This window comes from Haliotis rufescens, unplaced genomic scaffold, assembly GCF_023055435.1.
Source record: "Haliotis rufescens isolate VD_foot unplaced genomic scaffold, xgHalRufe1.0.p SCAF_9, whole genome shotgun sequence".
In the NCBI taxonomy this organism is placed as follows: Eukaryota; Metazoa; Mollusca; class Gastropoda; order Lepetellida; family Haliotidae; genus Haliotis; species Haliotis rufescens.
The window spans coordinates 16,442,005-16,464,499 of record NW_025964383.1 but is presented as its reverse complement, the minus strand read 5'-3'; the positions used below and the strand labels follow the sequence as shown (position 1 = coordinate 16,464,499).

The 22,495-nt window shown below is 38.4% G+C and overlaps 1 protein-coding gene across 1 annotated transcript in view; it reads left to right on the top strand.

Moving 5' to 3' along the window:
* Positions 1-12,925: 12,925 nt before the first annotated feature.
* LOC124122011 (mucin-2-like) overlaps positions 12,926-22,495 on the top strand; it is a 140,035-nt gene continuing 130,465 nt past the window's right edge. Inside the window, exons 1-6 of the mRNA XM_048390337.1 lie at positions 12,926-13,063; positions 15,829-15,927; positions 16,945-16,986; positions 20,581-20,607; positions 21,133-21,228; positions 22,147-22,182. Of these exons, the coding sequence (XP_048246294.1) occupies positions 13,000-13,063; positions 15,829-15,927; positions 16,945-16,986; positions 20,581-20,607; positions 21,133-21,228; positions 22,147-22,182 (364 nt within the window). The 5' untranslated portion in view covers positions 12,926-12,999. The remainder of the gene's footprint in view (positions 13,064-15,828; positions 15,928-16,944; positions 16,987-20,580; positions 20,608-21,132; positions 21,229-22,146; positions 22,183-22,495) is intronic.

Sequence of the window (22,495 nt, the reverse complement as noted above, 5' to 3'; positions counted from 1 at the left end):
CATCAAATGTCAATTTCTCATTGCTTTATCATGACGTATTCTTGTCATAACCAATCATGTTGCAATAGCATACACAAATATAGTTGATTTCGACATAGAATAGTGTCTTGATATATAATTATCCTTTGGTGTGCAATATTTCTGATTGATAAATCTAACATATGCTTACTTTTAAGAATAGCGACTATACATTTTATATCACTTTATCAGGTCTCTGTAACATTTGCAAAATAAAACAAATTTAATAATACACCTGAACCAAATGTATGTATGTTATAATATCCTTAAGTTGCTGAGTGCGGCATTAGACGATAAACAAAACATAATATCTTTAATAATTATATTAACAATGCCGATGCTAAAAAGTAATCTCCACGATATCCATACCTCTTTCTCTATGTTTAATATGAAAACATAATAACTCTTTTTAATAATCTGAAGGAATACTAATGACAATAATATCATAATAATATCATCATTATTTATGTTACTTATCCTCAACTGAAGTAGTCCTCAACACTATACGTTCAGTGAAGAAACCCATGAACATATTATCTATGTAACATGCATCAATAGAAATTAGATGAACAGTTGAAGTTATCAAATGATATTATTCGGTCGAACGTCTATCAGCCAATACTACATTATTAAATTGTGAGTCTACAATGATTTTTGCAAGGCTACTCTCATAAATGTCATGACGCATTTTGGGCCAGGGTTCTAATCTCGCATTATTGCCTTAATTTCATGATTTACAGTATTCATGAAGAACATTTCACGTGGGACCAACAGCGGGAATTATGACTATCGACTATATTTTATATTTAGTTAGCTCAAATGATCTATTGGTTTTATTTATTGTTATGGTATCCACAAAATAAGTAGGATCAGGGTTTTTCCGTTTTTGTTGTTCTTTGTTTAACGCCGCACGCAGCAATATTCCAGCTACATGACGGTTGTCTGTAAATAATCGAGTCTGGACCAGACAATCCAGTGATTGATATCACGAGCATCGATCCACGCAACTGATATAGGGTGACATGCATCAATCAAGTCAGTGAGCCTGACCAACCGATCCCATTAGTCGTCTCTTACGACAAGCATAGTCGCCTATAACGGCAAGCATGGGTTGCTGAAGAGCTACGCTACCCTGGGTCTTCAACGATCAAGTGGGATTCAACTGATATATTAAGATGAAATAAAACTGAATTATATGTGCTGTTTACATATCAAAGTTTGCCAAATTGTTACAAAATGTTTGGCCACAGCAAGGCTACGTATTCAAAACATATTGTGCTAGGCACAGTATATCTCATGATTCTGGACTAAGGGAAGGCCGTATTCCTCCTTGTGGGTCACCTGCTTGGCAATATGGGACGGGAAAACTTCAGGGGGTGAGGGCAGTTAAGTTGATGGTACAGACAGATAACAGAGATCATTTTACAAATGTGAAACCTCATTCCACAAAGGAAGAGGCGAAAGCTGAAACTTGGTGAGATTTACAGAACAAAGGCAGTTATTTCTAGTTTCTTACTGACTTTCGGGGATACATTTAATATAACAATTAATCATTTCCATCTCCACTGAGACGATTGGAACATGGTGGCCGCAATTACAAATTGCACAGTGAGGTGAGGTGAAATGGGGTTTAACGTCGCGTCCACGATTATTGCACTTTTATAGTGATGTTCATGCACGTGCGTGCGTGCGTGTGTGAATAAAAATAATTGTAGTTCGAGTAGATATGTAGAATGCCCGGCCAGTATGATCTTTGAGACACCACATTTTCAGTCATTAAAATGCGTAAAACATTTATTGAGTAAAAGAAAACACTATAAGTGAGTGAAACAAAAGACAGGCACACCCAATCCCCCAGCCCCAAGTCTGCATGTATCAATACTCATACCTGCCACATCCTCAACCACTTAACTTACTTACACAATCATCTCACAACATGTTCGCCAACCCTCGTATCACAACGAAAGCACGCAGGCACGCACGCACGCGCACACACAACGCATTTTATCTCTCCCCTTTATCCCTACAACCATCTCATTATGTCTACGACAGCCATCATGGATACATGCGCATGCTTACATACATAATCCATCCTCCCACCAATCCCCAACATCAATCGAACAATAACTATATCCGCCCTCATGTATCGGTATTCGTGCTTACATACATTCACCCTCCTACCATTCCCCTATATCCATCGCACTATAACTATAACTATAACCGCCTTCGTGCATCCGCACTCATGTTCACATTGCATTGCAGGCATCGAATTACACGTTTAAAATATCGTAAATATTTTACAATATGTACATATGAAATATCAGCAAACAGAGAGTATTATAACGCAATAGATTTCATTCGTCAAAACATCACAGAAAGAAGGGCAGCCTGGAATTTCACAATGGCATCAGAATACACTAAGACGTTTAGCTGGTCAGGAGGTGAGAGCGGAAAATTACGATCAACTTCAGTTACAGATCTCCATTACGAATATCTAAAGTGTGAATAAAGATCACAGCTTGCTATAAAGTGTACTTCATCCCTGCATATTTAGCAATTTCCTTAGCTATAAAATTTATGTCCAAATGCTCATGTAGACAAAGACCCAAATGTTTATAGGCATGACCATATTATATTCCACGCAAATATCTCCACATTTTAACAAAGCTAGATTGAGGCTTTGAAGGCATTAAGAAGTGATACACACAAGGAAGAAAATGTATGGATGTCAACGTCTTTATTATGAGGAACACAACGTTTCGGAGTATATACTTACTCCTTCATCAGGTGAATTAACGCTATGAGGCAGAGAACATATATAATATGTACCTGTAAGAACATCAAAAGTAAAAAGATAGCAAAGGAGGAAACGTAACAAGGGAAGCCAACAGGTAATTGGCGCTAATAACCCCGGCCTACCGTTTGCCCATTGTCCATTACCCATTACCAATAATTCATAAGATAAGTTTTGGCTTTAATGTGTCTATTGATAATCAACCATCAACGTCTATTATTTCAACCCTAAAAAGTACGAGAATCTGTACTTCACTGAGAAAGTGTTATCCAAATATAACATTTGTCACATTTGACCACGTCCTTAATGGCATTGTGTGTTCGAAGCTTTCGGCCATGGGAGCCGTGCCATTTTTCACTTGTCAGAGGGGTACACAAAGTACGTGATCTGGACTAACAGTTGTCTGTTTTTTATTTTTGGTGGAAGCATCGGTGGCTGGATTAGATCGCTGACTTTGTGTGCTGGTAATTGGGTGCCTTACTCACAGTGTAGGTTCAAATCCCGGACGGGACTCAACCCCAAAACGTACGAACATCTGTACTTTACTTCTAAAGTGTTATCCCAATTATAACATTTGTTGTCAAGAAAGCCAATAAATATGTGTGTGTGTGTGTGTGTGTGTGTGTGTGTGTGTGTGTGTGTGTGTGTGTGTGTGTGTGTTGGCGAATGATGAAAACCAACACGGCCACCAGTCATTAAATTTACGTCACAATCATTCTGCCTTCTTTCTTTTGTCATCTGAAATTACATCCCTTCGTGCACATGTGCTTCCTACTCAAGTTACCGAACACACCCTGTTTACACACGTACAAGATTTATATTACGCTGGGGAGAATTTATGATTATACGTTGATACGTCTGGCTGCTGGGCTGGTATGCAATGCCATATTTCTTATCGCCAGGGATCACAGATGTCATACCAATCTCCCTCAAGGAGACGTCTGATTAAACTCTTTGCTTCGTCAATGCTTCGTCTTGCCCAAACTGATAACTGGTACCACTAGCAACGATACAATGGCGTACAAAGACTTACAATGAGTCAAGCATTCGTCACTCGATTTCCATTTTCTTGCATTTAGAAAGCACGATTGATTGTTTGATTGATAGATTGTTCGTGTTAATTGATTGGTTGATTGATTGAGTTGTTTTATTAAATTGTTTGATTGAGTGGTTTTATTAAATTGTTTGATTGAGTTGTTTTATTGATTGATTTACTTGTAATATTGATTTATATGTATTGTTTTATGAAGTTGAGTGAGTGAGTGAGTGAGTGAGTGAGTGCGTGAATGCGTGAGTGAGTGAGTGAGTGAGTGAGTGAGTGAGTGCCACTGTCATGTCCGGATCTGGGTACGGGTCACCGGCTCAGCGTCACAGATCTAGATCTATGCAGGAATAGGTCATCTATGCGGATAGCGTAATCTCGATTAATGTATTCAGGAACCTTCTGAGGTGGAATCATTATAATATTTCACATAACCGTTAACGTACTTCTTGAATGTTGTCACGCCATTCATTCAGACAGATCTCGAAGATATGTTAATATTTATACGAGGACAACGGATTGGACGCGAGGCCGGTTCACAATCCGTATGAATAGCCCATTGCATCTCCTGTACACAAACTTTCATTTGTTACTAGTTGTCACAGAGCCACAAACTTAGGTCAATGGATCAGATAAAAGCAGGACTGCTGGAATCGGTTGAGGTGAACTTCCCATGACATAAACGCCTACTTGACAACCGCTTTAAGAAAGTGCCGCCTTTCATGTACACAGCCCTGTGGATGAATGAACGACCTAGCGAGGCCAGTAGCGCCACCTAGTGAGATATAATGGAAGAAGACCAACCGAGAATTGAATCTTGACATACTCCGGTGCCATCTGCAGAACCTTGGTGAGCAATGGCACAGTGAATTATGAGAGTTTGTGAGTGAGTCGGATTTTACGCCGCCTTAGCAATATTCAGGCAATATCACGGCGGGGGATTCCCACATTGTGCCTATGATATGCAGAGAATCGAACCTGGACTTTCGGCACGAGGAGCGAACGCTTTTACCACGAGGCAACGCCAGCGGCCTTGATCATATGATCATCTATATGTGTTTTCATTTTTCAAATGTTAAAGTTTGCAATCACAGATAATGTTTATCACCACTGTAAAATGCAAGGATATCAGCATATCATCACCATCACCATCATCATCATCATCGTCACCATCATTATCATCACCACCACCATCAGCATCAGCATCGCCACCGGTATCGTTATTACAGGTATAAACGGTACTCCACACAGAGATTCACGAAGGGCATCAATTTGATCAGGGGCTATTTAAATGTCCAGAATAGCTGTGTGTCAGTATATCCAGTTTCTGTCAGTGCAGAAAAATACCAAGTCGGTCAGCTTGGACGGTTCTTCAGCTTCGGGCATCAGCTGATTTTCTTACGTCCTTGACACACAAAGACTTCTTGACATGATGTAACTTACAGGGAGTGGGGATAGTCGGATTGCAGACGCGAGGTGGATGTCGTCCAAAGAGTGCTGAGAACTACCAGAAACCGTTTCATAGATCATGCTTTCTTAGGAAACTATTCATTACTGCTGTACAGTATCACATATATTAGAACAGTAAAAGAAAATAACGACACCAATTCTCAAACTGTTTAAAATTATATTCCCAGGATATATATACACAACCGGGCAAAAGAAAATGCCTGCCCTTCTAATGTCACTCCTGTGTACTGTGAAATTGCGAACCCCGTGTTCCTTAAGACGTCATGTGCACGTCACCTGTTGTGAGACACTGCATTGATAGTATCGCCTAAGATGCCCGAAGCAAATATATCTCCATCGAATAACAATTTCTTATTTGTTTCATTTTTAACCACCATCAAACATCGGTGTATACTTACTTTTGCCCGGCAGTTTACACAAGTTACAATTACTTCCCAATCGTTCGATCACTGAGACGATTGGAACATGGTGGCCGCAATTACAAGTTGCACAGTGAGGTGAGGTGAAATGGGGTTTAACGTCGCGTCCACGATTATTGCACTTTTATAGCGATGTTCATGCACGTGTGTGTGTGTGTGTGTGTGTGTGTGAGAGAGAGAGAGAGAGAGAGAGAGAGAGAGAGAGAGAGAGAGAGAGAGAGAGAGAGAGAGAGTGTGTGTGTAAATGTAGGTCTGTTGGATATTACATAAAACATTCATCTTGAGCGGGATGGTAGTTCGAGTTGGATAAATATGTTAATTATGATATTCTTAAGGAAGAGAATGCCGCGCATGAATGTATTAACGGGATTCCACAGAACGGACAATTTGGACAAGGCATTAAGCAATCCGCATGCGCAGAACGATTGACTTCAGTACTTCCGCTAAGCGCTTAGAGTACAGCGTCAAACTCGGGCCTGTAATCTAACACGCGAGAACTGACCAATGAAATCTGAGAAGTAGGAATACCGGTAGACGCTGTTGCTTGATTGACGATGTCGATCAAGAAAGGGAGGAGCTTGATGATATCGTTCTCTCCCAGTAAATTCCGATGTCAAATAACGACGTTATTTGGACGGAAAAACGATGGTTTGAAAGCGTCCAAATGACGTCGTTTTTCCGTCCAATGACCATATACGGGAAAAAACGACGTTTTGTGTTTGCAGTGTGATCCGAAGTGGTAAATTCACTACTCGTTCAGTCTGTCTTCCTATCCGCTGGTCGACTAGATGTGCATCTAAAACTGGAATGAACAGTCTGCGTCGAGATAATCTGTGTGCATGTACATCAACGATGAAGACGAAAAACGTAATCTAGAACGAGAAGGCCATATGAGCACAATCAAGTTCAAATGGAAATAAACCGACTATTTCGTTCATGTAAGAAATCTTGAAGCGATGCGTGTCTTGGGAGCAGGATATGAGACAAGCTTCACTGTTAATACAATAATTTATTTTCAAAAAGAGAGACTAATCACGATACAAACCATATGTTTCCAATAACTTTGTGCTGCCATATTATGTCTTTTATCTTTTACAGCCTTACTTTGACTGAAGTATCATATGTCAACTTCAACATTACCTACATACATTAGTGAATTATAAGCAAGTGCTAAATTCGACTTTACCGTTTCCGAGTTTCACATTTACAGTCTCGGTAAAGTTCAGCGAAAGTCGAGACGTTCTGAGATGTATATTAGGAAAACCTGACCAAAACCTCATTAGATATACATTGTACCTGTACCATTATTTATCATTTTGTTACCAGAGAACATATATCCAGGTCTCAGGTGTGAAATTCGCAATACTTATAATACTTAATATTTTATCAATACAAAAATGTATTACATTATTAATAAAATCCCAAAGAACCATTTCTGAACGTCCTGTGCAGACCTTCTATCCAAATAAACACTTTGGAGAGGCTGTTACGGGATAATAACATAGTTGTAGGGTGTAGATATTTAGGCGACAGAAATATATCCTATGGGTGATACGTCTCACCTAGGGTTGCGAAAATGTTCCCTAACGTCGCAAATGTATATATACCCCATTGGGTGACATATATACTATATATTAGATAAGCAACCTTTTGGCGACAGTAGCCTAATGGTCTAATATATATATGTACACTGTACACTTTACCTTTTGGCGACAGGGTATGGGCAACATCAAAAATATATTTTTTATTTGCTTATATTTACAAGGTTAGGTCACTTGTTTATAGTTATGTATCAACTTTGTGTATAACTGTAAAGAAATAGTGTGGTTATGTATGCTTGTTATATATGGTAATGTCGCACAAAGGTAGCAATATACCACCGTGTTGCCCAACAGTTGGATTTGTAAAAAGTCTTCTCGGAAAGCACATGCCCAGAGATAGCAGCTTCCAAAGGATATTTAGAACTACAATGACACAGATTATAACCACAGGCATCTCATGAGCCAAGACTAACATTATTTACCAGAAACAAAATTTGAAGAAAATTTGCATCTGCATACCATCGGGTACCTTTTGCAGTCTTCATTTTTCTATGACTTTTATGCCTTGTGTTTCACACTTAATTGAACAAACTGCACCCGCAAATTTTTTTTAGGAAGATTTAGAAATATTTCCGGACACGGGGCAAAGTGGGTAAGTATCAGAAGGTTTTTTAGGTGCGTATTTGAAGTGAGCTCTTAGGGTGCACTGCCCCTGTGACAGAATGACTGACGCTTTTCTTTCAAAGACTTGTTCATCTAACGATAAAATATTTTTTATATAACTAATCTACAATGGATGTTGCTGCAGGGCACATACGCTCATTTCATCTCTCGCTTTGAGGAATTACTTGAATGAAATGGTGTAGAGATCCTAGGAGATATGAAATAGGGATATAAAGATTATATGAAATACCTTTCACTTATTTTAGTTGATTGGCGTATGAACCTTTATACTCAAATGAAAGAGCATTCTTAATTATTAGTCCAATTGGAGAGATGGTTGCGAATTTACTTTAATGAATATGAATAAGGTTTAATGAATTATGTATTTTGACTTGTGGAGAACAACGCACAATTTTTTAGCCTTCAACAAATCTGACCGCCTCCGTGGTCTAGGTGAAGAGCGTTTGGCCGGAAGACGGAATGTCGGGGCTTCGATCCCCGGCTGCGTCATACGAAAAGTTGGTATTTTATACCCTGCCAGGCGCTCGGCATTAGGGGCTTAAACAAGGACTGGTAGGTTCGTAGTGTGTGAGTGAGTGAGTATGGTTTTGGGCCGCTTTTAGCAATATTCCAGCAATACCACGGCAGAAATGGGCTCAACACATTGTACTCATGTTGGGAATCGAACCCGGGCCTTCGGCGTGACGAGCGAACGCTTTCACCACTAGGATACCCCACCGCCGCTGGTCGGTTGGGAGTCAGTATACTGTGTCTGAGTGAGGTATTCATGTTAAACTGCTCCCACATTAAAATCGGCATTAGTCCGGACCACACACACACACACACACACACACACACACACACACACACACACATTATTTTTGAAGGCAACATTAAACCCCATTTTACCTCACATCTTCAACAATTCTACAACATAATAATTAAAAGCGACATAACTCTTTTGTTTCTTGTATACATTTATGTGTAATTATTGATGCTTTTGACTGACGAGATAAATATATAATGATGTTGTGTTTGTTTGTTGTTTAACGCCGCACTCAGCAATATTCCAGCTGTATGATGGCGGTCTATAAATAATTTAGTCTGGACCAGACAATCTAGCATCGGGCATCGTTCCACGCAATTGGGATACGATGACATGCATCAAGTCAGCGAGCCTGACCACCCGATCCCGTTAGTCGCCTCTTATGACAAGCAAGTCGCTTTTTACTGCAAGCATGGTTTGCTGAAGACCTATCCTGACCCAGATCTTCACGGGTCTAATGCTGTTGTGATCCGTAACAGAGACTCGGCTGTTTCCATCTTTAATGATACGTCAACGTGTCAGTATACCTCCATCAGCTGCTGTACAATTAAATTCGGTTGTATCAAACATTTCATAGCATCATCCGTACATTAACGGACAATTATGTTAAATGAGGTTTAGAGATACCATTAACCTGTCATTGAGCCAAACACTTCAAGTCATATGCGCTTAGGCGATGACAAAATCAGTGCTCCGATCTCAAAACCTTAAATCTCCAATACGTAAAGTACATCAGAAATGTCAGAGGTGACTGAACTTTGGAGTCGAGAAAATTGCTTCCACTCATACCACTTGGCAATTGTCAGGAAGGGAACGTTGTTGTTTATTGAGACGGATTTTTTGGAAAATCAAAGTTAATAGTACGTTATTGAAAAGAATATTCTTAGAGTATCATAAAAACAGATTAGTAATTCATTTGGTGATGCCGCCATTAACTATTGTGAGTGAAGATAGTAAGAAGTCATGAAACGCTTTCTGATAAAGTAATGGAACACATTAATACGCATACACATGAATGTCAAATTATGTCTGTATATTAAGTTTTAACCCCCACAAAGATAATCAGCAATTTAGTGTCAGCGTCATGCAGCATGTAACAGCTGTGGGATTCAGAATGTGTGCCTTAAAGAGTCAGTGGTTGTTATTGATTACCATTATGGTTGATCATGCTCTACCATGCTTGTCGTAAGAGGCGACTAACGGGATCGGAAGGTCAGGCTCGCTGACTAGGTTGATGCATCTCATCGATCCCAATTGCGTGGATCAATGCTCATGTTGTCAATCACTGGATTGTCTGGTCCAGACACGATTATTTACAGACCGCCGTCATATAGCTGGAATATTGCTGAGTTCGGCGTTGAACAAACAAACAAACAAACATGATCAATGATCTGAGCTAATTGGGTTGGTGCTCCGTGTCTCTCCAATTTGGATACAAGGATACCATGTTTGCCTCCCGTATGTATTACTGCTATTTTGAATGGAGTAGGGTGGTCGCGATGTATTTGCAGTAACGATCTGCCCATGTCACAAGTGATAGTGGTTGATTATCGTGAACATCAACAGAAGTTTACTAATATCATTCACATAGTGAAAATTTGTCAACACATACTTTTCAATTGATATACCCATCTTGTTGTTTGTTTTCGTATCGTCGTATGTCTTATGACAGTGGGTCTGATAGTGAGGGCGATGCAGATGTCTCATCACTGTAACTAAATCATAAATTTCAAGCGGCAAATATAAGATGAGAGAAGTCGGATAGTTCCTTCAAGCATATTGGCACATGCCAGATCGGCATCATGATGCCATGTGAGTGGGATGATTCAGCTGATCCTTTGTCAGATGAGGTGGATATTATTATTATCTCAACTGAGTGCTGTTCGTCCTTACCCTGAAGCATTACTTCCTGTTAAAGGGAGACGCCTTTTAATATCGGGCCAAACAGATTATATAGTGCAGAAGAGGCAAACTTGTGATAGAAATTATATAAATGGATCACTGAAAATCATTGACGTCACAAGATATTCGGGCTTAACTCCGTGATAAACAGTAATTCTGTTATATCACGTCTTGTCAGGTTGATTTGTTACCAAAACTATTACTTCCGACATTTGTTTTGTGCTACTTAAATTGTTTTGACACTAATACAGTGTTCCAAAATATACAGACGCACAGTTTTAGTCAAAACACCATCTGGGATTGCAGCTGCAGCTCATCAAATACCAAGCCGCCATACAAAATCCCACGAGAATTTGAGTGAATTGCTTTTTTGCTGTTGTGAGGATAGATTCTTTTTTTGCAAAGTCAGCAATTATATACATGCAACGTTTACAAATGACACCCGAAGGCATGGTTACAAGTCTTTTGACACTTTAATTCATGACTTCTTTAATATAACATCCCACCATCGCGAATTGTTTTACGCAAAACAGTTTTTCTTCAGAATCAGTTTGTTTGTTGTTTTTCGCCGCACTCAGCAATATTGCTGCTTTCTGACGACGGTCTGTAAAATAATCGAGTCTGGACCAGACAATCCAGGGATTGACATCATGAGCATCGATCCACGCAATTGATATACGATGACATGTATCAACCCATATATTTCATTTGCGATTCTGTGCAGTTCTAATGATTTACTTACTGCAAACACAAACACAAAATACAGGTTCAATAACCATGAGGTTTATGACATACAGGAAAAGTAAGAAATAAAGCATTGCTATATAAACTCAATGGTCATAATACTGTAACACATCTTCATGCACAAATAGATACCAACTCGCTGACTTGGTTGATGCATGTCATCGATCCCAATTGTGTGGATCGATGCTCACGATATTAATCATTGTTAGTCGTTTTTATTGATGTCTAACTGGATGCTCATCTAGTAATATTGGGATTAAGGGAAAATATTATTACTGTTCATGTATTTCATTTCATTTTGTTATTTGCTGAATGTTTCATAAATAAATGTGAATTCGTTTGACGTCAACTAGTTTTGCGGAAGATAGTGTCACGTGATCACACAATCTGTTCCCACTGTACACTGAAGACCATTGTAGGTTTAAGGGCACAACGCACCTGCTCCAATTGATAAACCCGTATGGATGATTATTGCGACATCTGATTCAACCTATCTTAATAAACTTCAAAAGTCATACTGTATTGGGGAAAGTCATCAGAATATTTTATAATTGTTTCAGATGGATTCAGACAAAAGCAACCGATTACCTTCTGGAATTTAATTATTCTCCTGAAAGGTATATTCTGGCTCCATTCTACCTGAAGATATTTCATTCTATAAGAAAAATTGCTTACTATGTGAATTGTGTTTAAGAAACTGAAGCTGATTCATTTCTCTGAATTTGGAAAATAGTTTAATACCGCACCAGCATATGAACCAATTGTTGTCATTGAACAGTATTTAGTTTATATCATAGAGTGATGGTGAGGAACAATGCAAAATTATTCAGACATAATAATCAGGTTGGAAGATAGGGTTCCCATGCACCTGAAATGTGTTATTTTTAACTGGAATGTTTGTAATCCTCATAGTGTTTTTTTGCAATTAAGGGGCCAAGTTAGCATAGCATCCAAGTTGCAAGAGGCGACTAACCCGGATTTGACGGAGGAGTAGGTTGTGAAAAAACAACGTTCTTTATGCCAAGAACCATGGATGTGTGTCTGTGTGTCTGTCTGTTTCACCCTGCCACAATCAAACACGAATGATCTCCGACAAAACACGGGAACACACTGTGCAAGTTGTATCGGACAAAAGTGTTGTCACTATTGCTTCACATTTGGAAATACCAACCATCAATGTTTAAATAAACCTATTCAGGTAGAATACATATACAAAAACATGAGCTACAATGCCACAATGTGTAGTCGTCCCCTAATGTAAGTTGCCAAAATATATTTATGTAGAAGTCATTTGTGGTATTTCATCATTATCATCAAAATCATCTCACCGAAAAGATATCAAGAAATGTGTTTTTTACTCGCAGCCCCGAGAGGAGGCAGTAATCTTTGTGGCACTAAGGGTAATCAGTCGCAAATATGATTACAGTCATACTGCGCCTCGGGTAAATATACGTTTTCTGGGCAATAAAAACCCTTTTATAAGTTTTATGTACCATTTATCCTGAGCCAGGCAACCGACACCAGTCACAGCAGACGGCGCTCCGGAGTTGTTAAGAAGGGGAAATACACCTAAACTCTAAATGGCGGTTGTGCAAGCAGGCTGCCTTCTTCTGATACTATTCCTCTCTCAAGCGGATGGTCAAGGTAATGAAGCCTCGGCTTTTTCCCAATTTCCCGATTTATAAGCATGTCAATGGTGCCTTTAGAACTTGAGGAATTATGTCTTTTAACTGTAAGGTGTGTTTTTTAGAATGTCTTCGATAATTCTCCTCAATCCAGAAATAGAACGTCAAAATTACCTTTCCATCATTCCATTAGAACGGGTTTTATTTATGGTCGGTTAGTTTAATTTTTATTTCAACCTCCGTTGATAATGATATCGAGTGCATAAAAAACTAGGAGCTGTGAAACAAGCGGACATGCTGAACCTGTCCATGTGGTCAGGCGATGTAATTCTTAGACAATAACGTCAGTACTATATATTGTTTGTCGTTTCCAAGCGGGCGTGTACGCTATTCTTTAGCGAAATCCGTAGTATAATTATTATTATTATTTCAAATTAACTGCAATTCATTTTAGAGTATAATTTCTTTGGAGTAAAAGAATGATAACAATGAGAGTTACATAACAGAAGCTCTCATAGAACATATCAGGGGCCTTCTAAAGAGTGTATGTTTTGAAGCATTAACAGTGTATAGGAAATCTAAGACTGAGAGAGTGGTGACAATTGGGTCCTTTACTTTAACGTTGTATCCATATACTGTTATTTGCGAAGCAGCACATGGGCGTAAGGTTTAACTACCGTATTCGACGTAATAAGCGCCCAGGGAGCTCTCAAAATTAGAAATAAGGGTCTCTCATAAGAGTTGAAAGATAAATTTTATGGTTTATGCTGACAACCTGAAATGTTTATGTACGACAGATAGATACTGTTTTTTCCCCCAGAATTTAATTGCCCATAGTTAAGGATGCATATAACACACGAGTGCGTATTATACGCGAATAAATACGTTTTGTGTACATTGATCAATCGGAAGGGGTACTAATCGGGATTGTTCACTAGTCAATATCTTTGCAAATGTCGCCGTCGGCGCTTATTAGAGCGGGGCGCTTATTACGTCGAATACGGTATTGACGAATCGAACTGAGTTTTCATTTACCATAAACAATAATAAATGACCTGATACATGCAGTTACGCATACCGACATTCTTCATGAATACGGATATTTACAGCAGGAATTTGTTGGTTCAATGATGCCCTGTTCACGATTTGTTTCTTTGCTGTTTAACGCCGCAGTCAGCAATATTCGAGCAATATGACTGTGGTCTGTAAGTAATCGAGTTTGAACCAGGCACTCCATTGATGGATATCATGAGCATCATTCCACAATATTGGGAAACGATGACATACATCAACATGCGAGCATGACGACCTGATCCTGTTAATCGCCTTTTACGACAAGCCCAGTAAACTTTTACGGAAAGAGGGATTGTTGAAGACCTATTCTAACCCGGATCTTCACGGATTCCCTTTGGTCACGAATGTATACATACGATAACACGTGAAGACTTCCTGCAAATATCGAGGTTAAGGACTCAATATATTCGCGTCCAAACTTTGGACGTTGAAAAGAAAATCCTAAACAATAGGGAGCAGAAAAAGCGAAGAAAGAGGTATAAGCCTGCACTTACCCTTGAAATAGTGACCTTTTCACAAATATCGCTGCACATACCAATGTGATAAGCTCTCTACTTGTACATGATTGTCGTCAAGTCCTGGGTACAAGTCAGATAGGACCATATATCGTGAATCTTTTTGGAAAGCAGCCACTTAGTACCTTGACTAAACCTAAACCTTTGACTATTTGTCGTTACTAAAAAAACGACCAGTGCGAGTTGTTTAACGTGTAGTGATTAACTTTTCGTTGTGTTCATTGTAATTCCTGCATTCTGATTAGCTGAATTAGTTACATGTTATTGCATTCATTTCCCCATGAATCTAACAAATTAAGCTACGCCCACCGAAGCGGACTACTTTTGTTACGACAGAATGTCGGGGAATACCAATCTTACAGTGGAGGGAATTCCCTTTCTGTTCACGTGTATTGTCATGCACAGGGTATTTATAAATATTTATACATATTCATTGTCCAAACTACTGTTTGAGAAATAAGGCCGAAAATGAAAGAATAAGCAAACGTGCAGGCTCACCCGCTTGTTTTTTCCCCCGCTCGCCTGGGTTCAACAAACTTCATGTCTTCGGGTTTAAATTCTAACCTGCATTTTTCCAACTGTGTCTTCCCGTTCTTAGAGAACTAACGTTTGAATCTGGCGGTTATGGACTATGTCATTTGAAACAGCCGCCTTCTCCCGGACATATTTGTTCCGGTTCGTCACAGTCTGACTGTTGCAGTTCTTCTCGCCTCATGCCTTGATTCACAGGCCCAGTGAACTTTGTTTTGATCCTACTCTACGTTGAGTGGCTGCTGTCTTTGTTGGCGTGTCAAGTTATGTGCATGAATTAAGCAATCACGTGATTCATGTCACCCCACAGTATGTATTCCTACACCAGGAATGTTTATCAATCTTTTTGGTCTGCTTTGGTATATATAACTGTTTTTTGGTTAAACTATTTTGATAACACATGCTTTCGTTTTCGAATTCAATTATAAGGATTGGCTGTGGATTGTTGTGGGTTCATTGAGGTATGACTCGAAAAACCGATGTGAAAACGGTATGAATCCACGTAGCACAGGATTCACACCGTTTGCACATAAGTTTTTCGATTCATATCTCAATGAACCGAAACAATTCTAGTGAATCCTTCAACAAACCACCCTTCGTTATTCATTGTTCTTTGCGATTTATTGCGTCGCTATCTTATTTTCACAAATAAATGTATTTTCAGTATGTTCTGGACCTGGAGTCGTGTGTATTCTCGACAGTAACTGCAACCCCATAGGAAGAACAAATGGAATGTGTCCAAGTGGCCAGGTGTGCTGTGCGAGTAAGTAATCTAACCACTCTGTCGGGATACTAATAAGTTACCAGCGGATATGTAACCTGCACGTTTTTTATGTTAATTATGACACCATTTCATATATATGTAAAAACAGATACATATTGCTTACAACTAAGCTATTCCGAATCAGGGTTCATGTTAACATGTCACTTGTCAACATGATCTTGGCTGATATCAAATGATATGGCCTTTAAATGGAGTTCTTGCAGCTCCTTGATCACTGGTACTTACCCCCCTAATGACACTTGCGTGGCTGGTGCGGAGGTGCTTACCATTTTCGACAACACCTGGTGTTTCTGTGATCGTCGTGTTCAAAATTAGTTCACTTAGCGACGTGCTTGCACGCACGTATGTATGTGTATGGTTGGCTGGCTTCTTGTTATCGTCCTGACGTACGTCGGTTTTAATAGTGCCAGCCCATTGAGATACAGAGCTTAACATGGATCCCCCACTCAGACACAATATGCTGACTCCCAACGGAACAGTCCTTGTTTTATCCCCTTTTGTATGTAGAATATGTGTGTCAATGACCCCGAGGATGTTTAAGACATCATCATTTGATGTACGTTTATTCAAACCACAGTTTTATATGTAGTATATTTGTCTATTTCAACCGATGGCTAAATTGCGTACCATCACTAGCAGATGAAGGGTGGTATAAATCCTGCTGGGGAACCGTGCATGTAGCAGAAGTATCGTAACTCCTCACGATCCCTCGCACGGTGGCCTAACTGTGGTTACAGGTGATCTACAGGCCGTTTTTATGTTGTATTGTTGAATAATAATATATTCTTTTAAATGTTCCAACTAGTTTTAAAATCGAAACTGTGATACTCTAGTTATTATACTGTCCATCGCTGACTGGTCTTATTATTGTTATAAATGTCTAAGTTCTCGTCACGTTGTGGCTGAAATATTGCCGATGTGACGTTAACTTTTAACTCACTCACTCACACCCTTTTGTTGAAACATGACCACAAATTACATTTTCAATCATTTCAGCTGTCTTTACTTCAACATCCGCCCCGATAACGACTTCGACTGGTGAGTGAGAAACTGCATATCTGAGTTCAGTCCAGGCTACTTTGTTCAATTTCTTTGCTGTGTCTGTTGTCCAGATACGTCAACGCTTGCGTTGTGACGGCTGCCACCAGTGCGGCAGAATACGCTCATCTTTTCGCGAGCACCTGGCATTATCACATTTTGATAGTGTTTCATAAAAACATACTAATTATACAGTCTGAATCGTACATTCGATTTGGCTTTTAGCATAGATTTCTTGTGCCAAATGGGTTTTGTCAAATGGGTATATTTACTATTTCGCCTTTTACGCCAAATGGTATCTATTTCGGCAAATGAACGAGACTGACTATTCCTTGGCGTTGACGTTTTATGCTGGAATGTTACAAACATTTTGTTGTGGAGTGGAAAACGTTCGTTTTGGAATGGATTGATAATAGTTTTCAAAATGGATACATTCATCGACATTCTCAATAATATGTTCATGATTAAGACCATTACAAAAATATTGGAAAAGAGAGATTATCTGAGTAATTATGTTCATGTAACTCTGATTCAGGGGTAATACGTACATATATACTGTTATCTGTGAGGAAGTATATTGAAGAAATATAAGTTGTCAATGCAAAAGAATAACCAGATTCTATTTGGCGTAAAAGCCAAACTAGCTGTGGAAATAATATAAATGGACTACTGAAAATCAGTGTTGACATCAGAAGTTCGCGAAAAGGGTAATAAATGTTTGTTTTTATAAATATACGTAAAGATAAGTCTATGCAAAGTTATATTCCATGCAAATGTGAGGAATACGACTATTTGCGACGGGTAATGTAGGTACAGGTATGCTATGTTCACAAATGTATGCATGGGCGAAGATGGGACTACAAAGTGGGGAGATTTGACGCTACTTTAGCAGTATTCCCGCAATAATACTAATGCGTACAAAATACTTTCGAACCCGTGTCGTTGGTCCTTTTTGGTAAAAGCTTTAACAACAAGTGTACTCAGCCCTGTATGGTGGAAATAAAAACATACTCGTTGACATTCTAGGATCCTGCATAACCATATAAAATCTATGTATTAAGTTCCTAGTTACAGAAAATACATATACAATTCTTGACGTATTTCAACTGGATGGTGACATGTTTCACGACGTAACATTTTAATTCCTCACAACCTATTTGTCATTACGTTATTAATATATACACTGTCAGCTCTACGAGTTGATTTGTCAAAACAGATAACACAATGTATTTAGTACAACTAATTAAACAACACACAAACAACAAGCAAACAAAACTAATTTCATTATGTAATCAAATAATTGCCAAATAAATGCCTTTCATGTGAATAAAATCAAGACGCCAAATACCAGGACCAACGACACACCCTATCGTTAAACAACATTATTATGGATCAAAAGTGTCTCTTTTTTCTAGTTATTTTACACTGGGCATTCAATAATTCCTCTAAACTCCATTTAACAATGGGAGAAAAACTGGGGATAATCGGCGACATTTGCGTCATCAAATTTGCTGAAGCAAAGATTTAAACGATATTTCATTAATGTGGTTGTTCAATTCCATGTATTATGTATACGATGTCGTGACAATATCTAGATGACACGAAATATTAACGCACATATCAGCGTTGAAAATGGTGTGTATCATTATTTACATTTCACCGATTGACGACTCCTTTCGAGTCTCGAGACAGCTCATATAATGTTTTCCTTCACTTAAAGTAACAAAACACGTTATTCTCGTGACGTATACATTGCAACAGTATTGGTGAAAATGCTAAGAAAAACAATCACCCGTTCTAGCGTTTTTCTGTAGTAAAAACATGTCGTGTCCTCCATGTTGGTTTGACTAATGGAGGCCGCCATAGTGCAGTCATCGCCTGGGCAAGTGTAGCGCCAGCGCAGCATACCAAGGGAACCAGGCTAAAAACAATCTGAATCGTAACATCCTCGATTGGATAAAAATGTACGATCATGGCAACGGCGGTAAACAAACAAATCCACATGTACGTGATGGTGTTACATTGTTTTCTGGAATTATTTATACAGATTAATAAATCTTTGGAAAATCAAATATCTCATTTTTATCGAGTTTGGAAATGATTCCGTTTGATAAACGTTTGGACATTGACCTGCTGTTGACAATCAGACAAACGTAAGTGACTCGTTTGGGCGTGCTCTAACTCGCAATTTGTTTACCTTGAACAAAGTAAACAGACGCTGCGATTAATTAAAAATGTTTGATGATACACAAAATCTAAACATATATACATTCTAGGTAAACAAATCAGGAGAAAAATAATGCAGATTATCTATAACAATAGAAACAGTTGCAATTTTATTTATCATTGCTAAAGCCGGAAGCACGTACCGCACATCACACATCGAGGCAAACTATGCAAAAATTGATCAACTGTCGTCGACAAAATTCCGAAGTAGATTCAAATAAAAAAGAAATAACATAGTTAAAAATCTATCGTCACCTGTTTCCAATGTATTGAGCTGGGTAGCAGTTTTCACTCCTATGTCTTATATCTTTTCGCGATTGCCTCCGGTGCGTAACATCAAATGTTTGAAGTCTAAATCCGATATTGTAATGTATCTATTCCACTCTCGATGGCGGCTTCGGAGAGCGATATAACATATTGATATGACATAATAATAACAACATAATATTGTTATTGGTCTATCATTGCAAAAAGGGACCAAAAATATATATTGTAGAATAGATGTTGTTGAAAACTTTTCTACCGTCCTCAGAACCGTTGAAACTAGGTACATGGCGACTGGATGGAGAGTGTATGTAGGCCCTGTGATTTTGTACCGAAAACAAATTTGTATCAAATGCTTTGTGTTTTTAAACGCAAGAAAATTAGACAATTTATCGATATGATCATATTTATTTCTTCAAGTTTATTGCGAACAATAGTAAAGGAGCAGAACATATAATAAAACATTTTATCAGTTTCATAATATGACTGATTCTTGAGTGAGGCCAATCAAAGTGGCAAAACTCAAATTGATTTTATAGTGTAACCAAAAAAAAAATGTTTGTTTGTTGGTTGGCTGTTTAACGCTGTACTCAGCAATATTCCAGCTGAATGACGGCGGTTTGTAAATAATCGAGTCAAGATAAACCAATGAATGACATCATGAGCATCGATCTACGGAATTGGGATACGGTGACATGCATCAACCACTTCAGCGAGTCTGACCACCCAATCCCGTTAGTCGCCTCTAACAACAAACATAGTCGCCTTTTAACCGTGAAGATCCGGGCTAGAATAGGTCTTCAGCAGCCAATGCTTGTAAGAAGCGATATAATTGGAATATTGCTGAGTGCGGCGTCAAACAACAAATAAACAAAGCCCTTTTTAAAATGAAGGGACAATAACAGCTATCACTATGTTCTGTGCTGAAGGAATAAGAGCAGGGATGTCAAGCATGTTCATATTATTTCAATGTAATTTAGTTCCGTTTATGACAAACACCCTCATTTTCAGTCTGCAATCTTGTGTGGTTCCTGTAATATGATTATGATATAGTAGGAATCAGAAATTTCTTATGATTATGGAAAGGAATTTTTACAATTTCAGCACCACCGACAACAACGGCCGTGTCACGTACGTTACAAGTCTATTTCCATAAAAGAAAATTACAGAAATACACAGGATATGTACATTTAAATTCACAGTCCTCAATAACACTAGGAAGTATTCAGTAATTGCCTCGAGTCGACCTTGATAGCATGATGTCATTAATTCTGTAATGTCTACATAGAAGGATGATCAAACAAGGCCATAAATGAAATAGTATATGTTAACATTCTTTGATTCAATAATAATAATAACAACATCCTGTCTTGGAGTGAACAAAAAGTGTAATTTTGGAAGGAATGCAAGATAACTTTCAGGACTGAAAATTCATCACAATCTATGTGATTTTAGCAACAAGATGTCAAGATTATGTTTTCCATATCACTCCAATGTAAATGTATCGACTATTAGTAAGGTAATTCACATTCTAATTTTGAATGAAGGGGAAATGATTACCTACCACTGAGTTTGAATGCTTACCAAATGTCATTCATATTGTTCATATTAAACAAAATTCAACTTAGTTCTGTTTTGACATATCCTCGTTTTCAGAATGCAATCTTCCTGGCATCGGGTGTGTTGCCAGTGGTACCTGTACTATCCAAGTACCTGGTCCCCAGTGTCCAGTTGGTCAAATGTGCTGTGTCGGTAAGTACTCCTAGTATGCGTAGTTTACTCAAGTTACATAATGCAGCTAATCGATTTGTTAAAAAATGATACTTTTTTTCGAAAGAATAAAATAAAAAAGCTTATTTGCCCCTATCTCTCTTCCATTTGGGTAATAATCTGTATAACTATTAGGGCACCAAAAGGGTGAGTTTGTCTTGAAAAAATCTGTTTCAATGTGGATATATTTTGTAATTGATATTTTCAGAATATTTTTAAATATTACAGGTTTGTGTGGACTAGACTATTTTATAAGCAAATGTCATCTCATGTTTACTGACACAAATATATGAAGTATGATGGATATGCAACATCATGGTAGGAACACATTTACCCACACGAACTGATATAGCTTAGTCTTGTCTTTTTTTCATATTTAGTTAAGTGTATAAAGGTATAACAGTGACGTTTCTGACATGTCGAGCAAAATTTTAGCAGTTCAAGCGTAGTTTTGCATATATTTCACAACTTTTGTGAGATGCAATCGAACATGCCCTATTTTGGAAGAAATCAAAGAGCGCCATATGACGTGTGCCCAGTGTTGCGGTATTCAAAGGGCTTCAAAGGCTTTCAAAAAATTAATGGAGGACATAACAAATTTTGTTGCATCGGTGACCAACATGATGACTGATACAATTTCCTATTTTAACTTGTAGCGTATGTTCTCGTGTTGGATAAGATGAACAGTTGCCCTACTTTTTACCGTCAAAGCATGAAGAAGTGAACTACATGTTAACACCCTTTTACCATTTTACAAAATATTCCGCAAATCACATTGATGGTATGTGATCAGTTTTTCCAAAGATAAAGAATCATCGGAAAGTTAATCAATCCTCATCGTTTCAATGCCCAAAATGATGGTAAATACAAAGTGAGCTACATTTTAACACCATGTTTCAGCAACGGCCACGTCTGTTCCAACAACGACCACGCCACGTAAGTAACAAAGAATAGCTATATAAAGGGTGATTCAATATTTGTAAATTGTCACACCATGTGTTCGCGAAAAGTGTAAGGGTAAATGAGAGAATCGGTCCACAATTGGCTAAACACGATCTTGATAATGAGATACCGTGGTCCAGAGCTTGACATAATTCATTAATGGAGTGAATCTGGAAATAAACAGCCACTTTAGGAAACATTGGAAAATGACAAGTTCAAAATGTAAGGAAAATGAACAGCTATGAATGAGAGATATTGTCAAACACACAGTGTCCATATACCCCGATGAAACTGAATTCGATATATT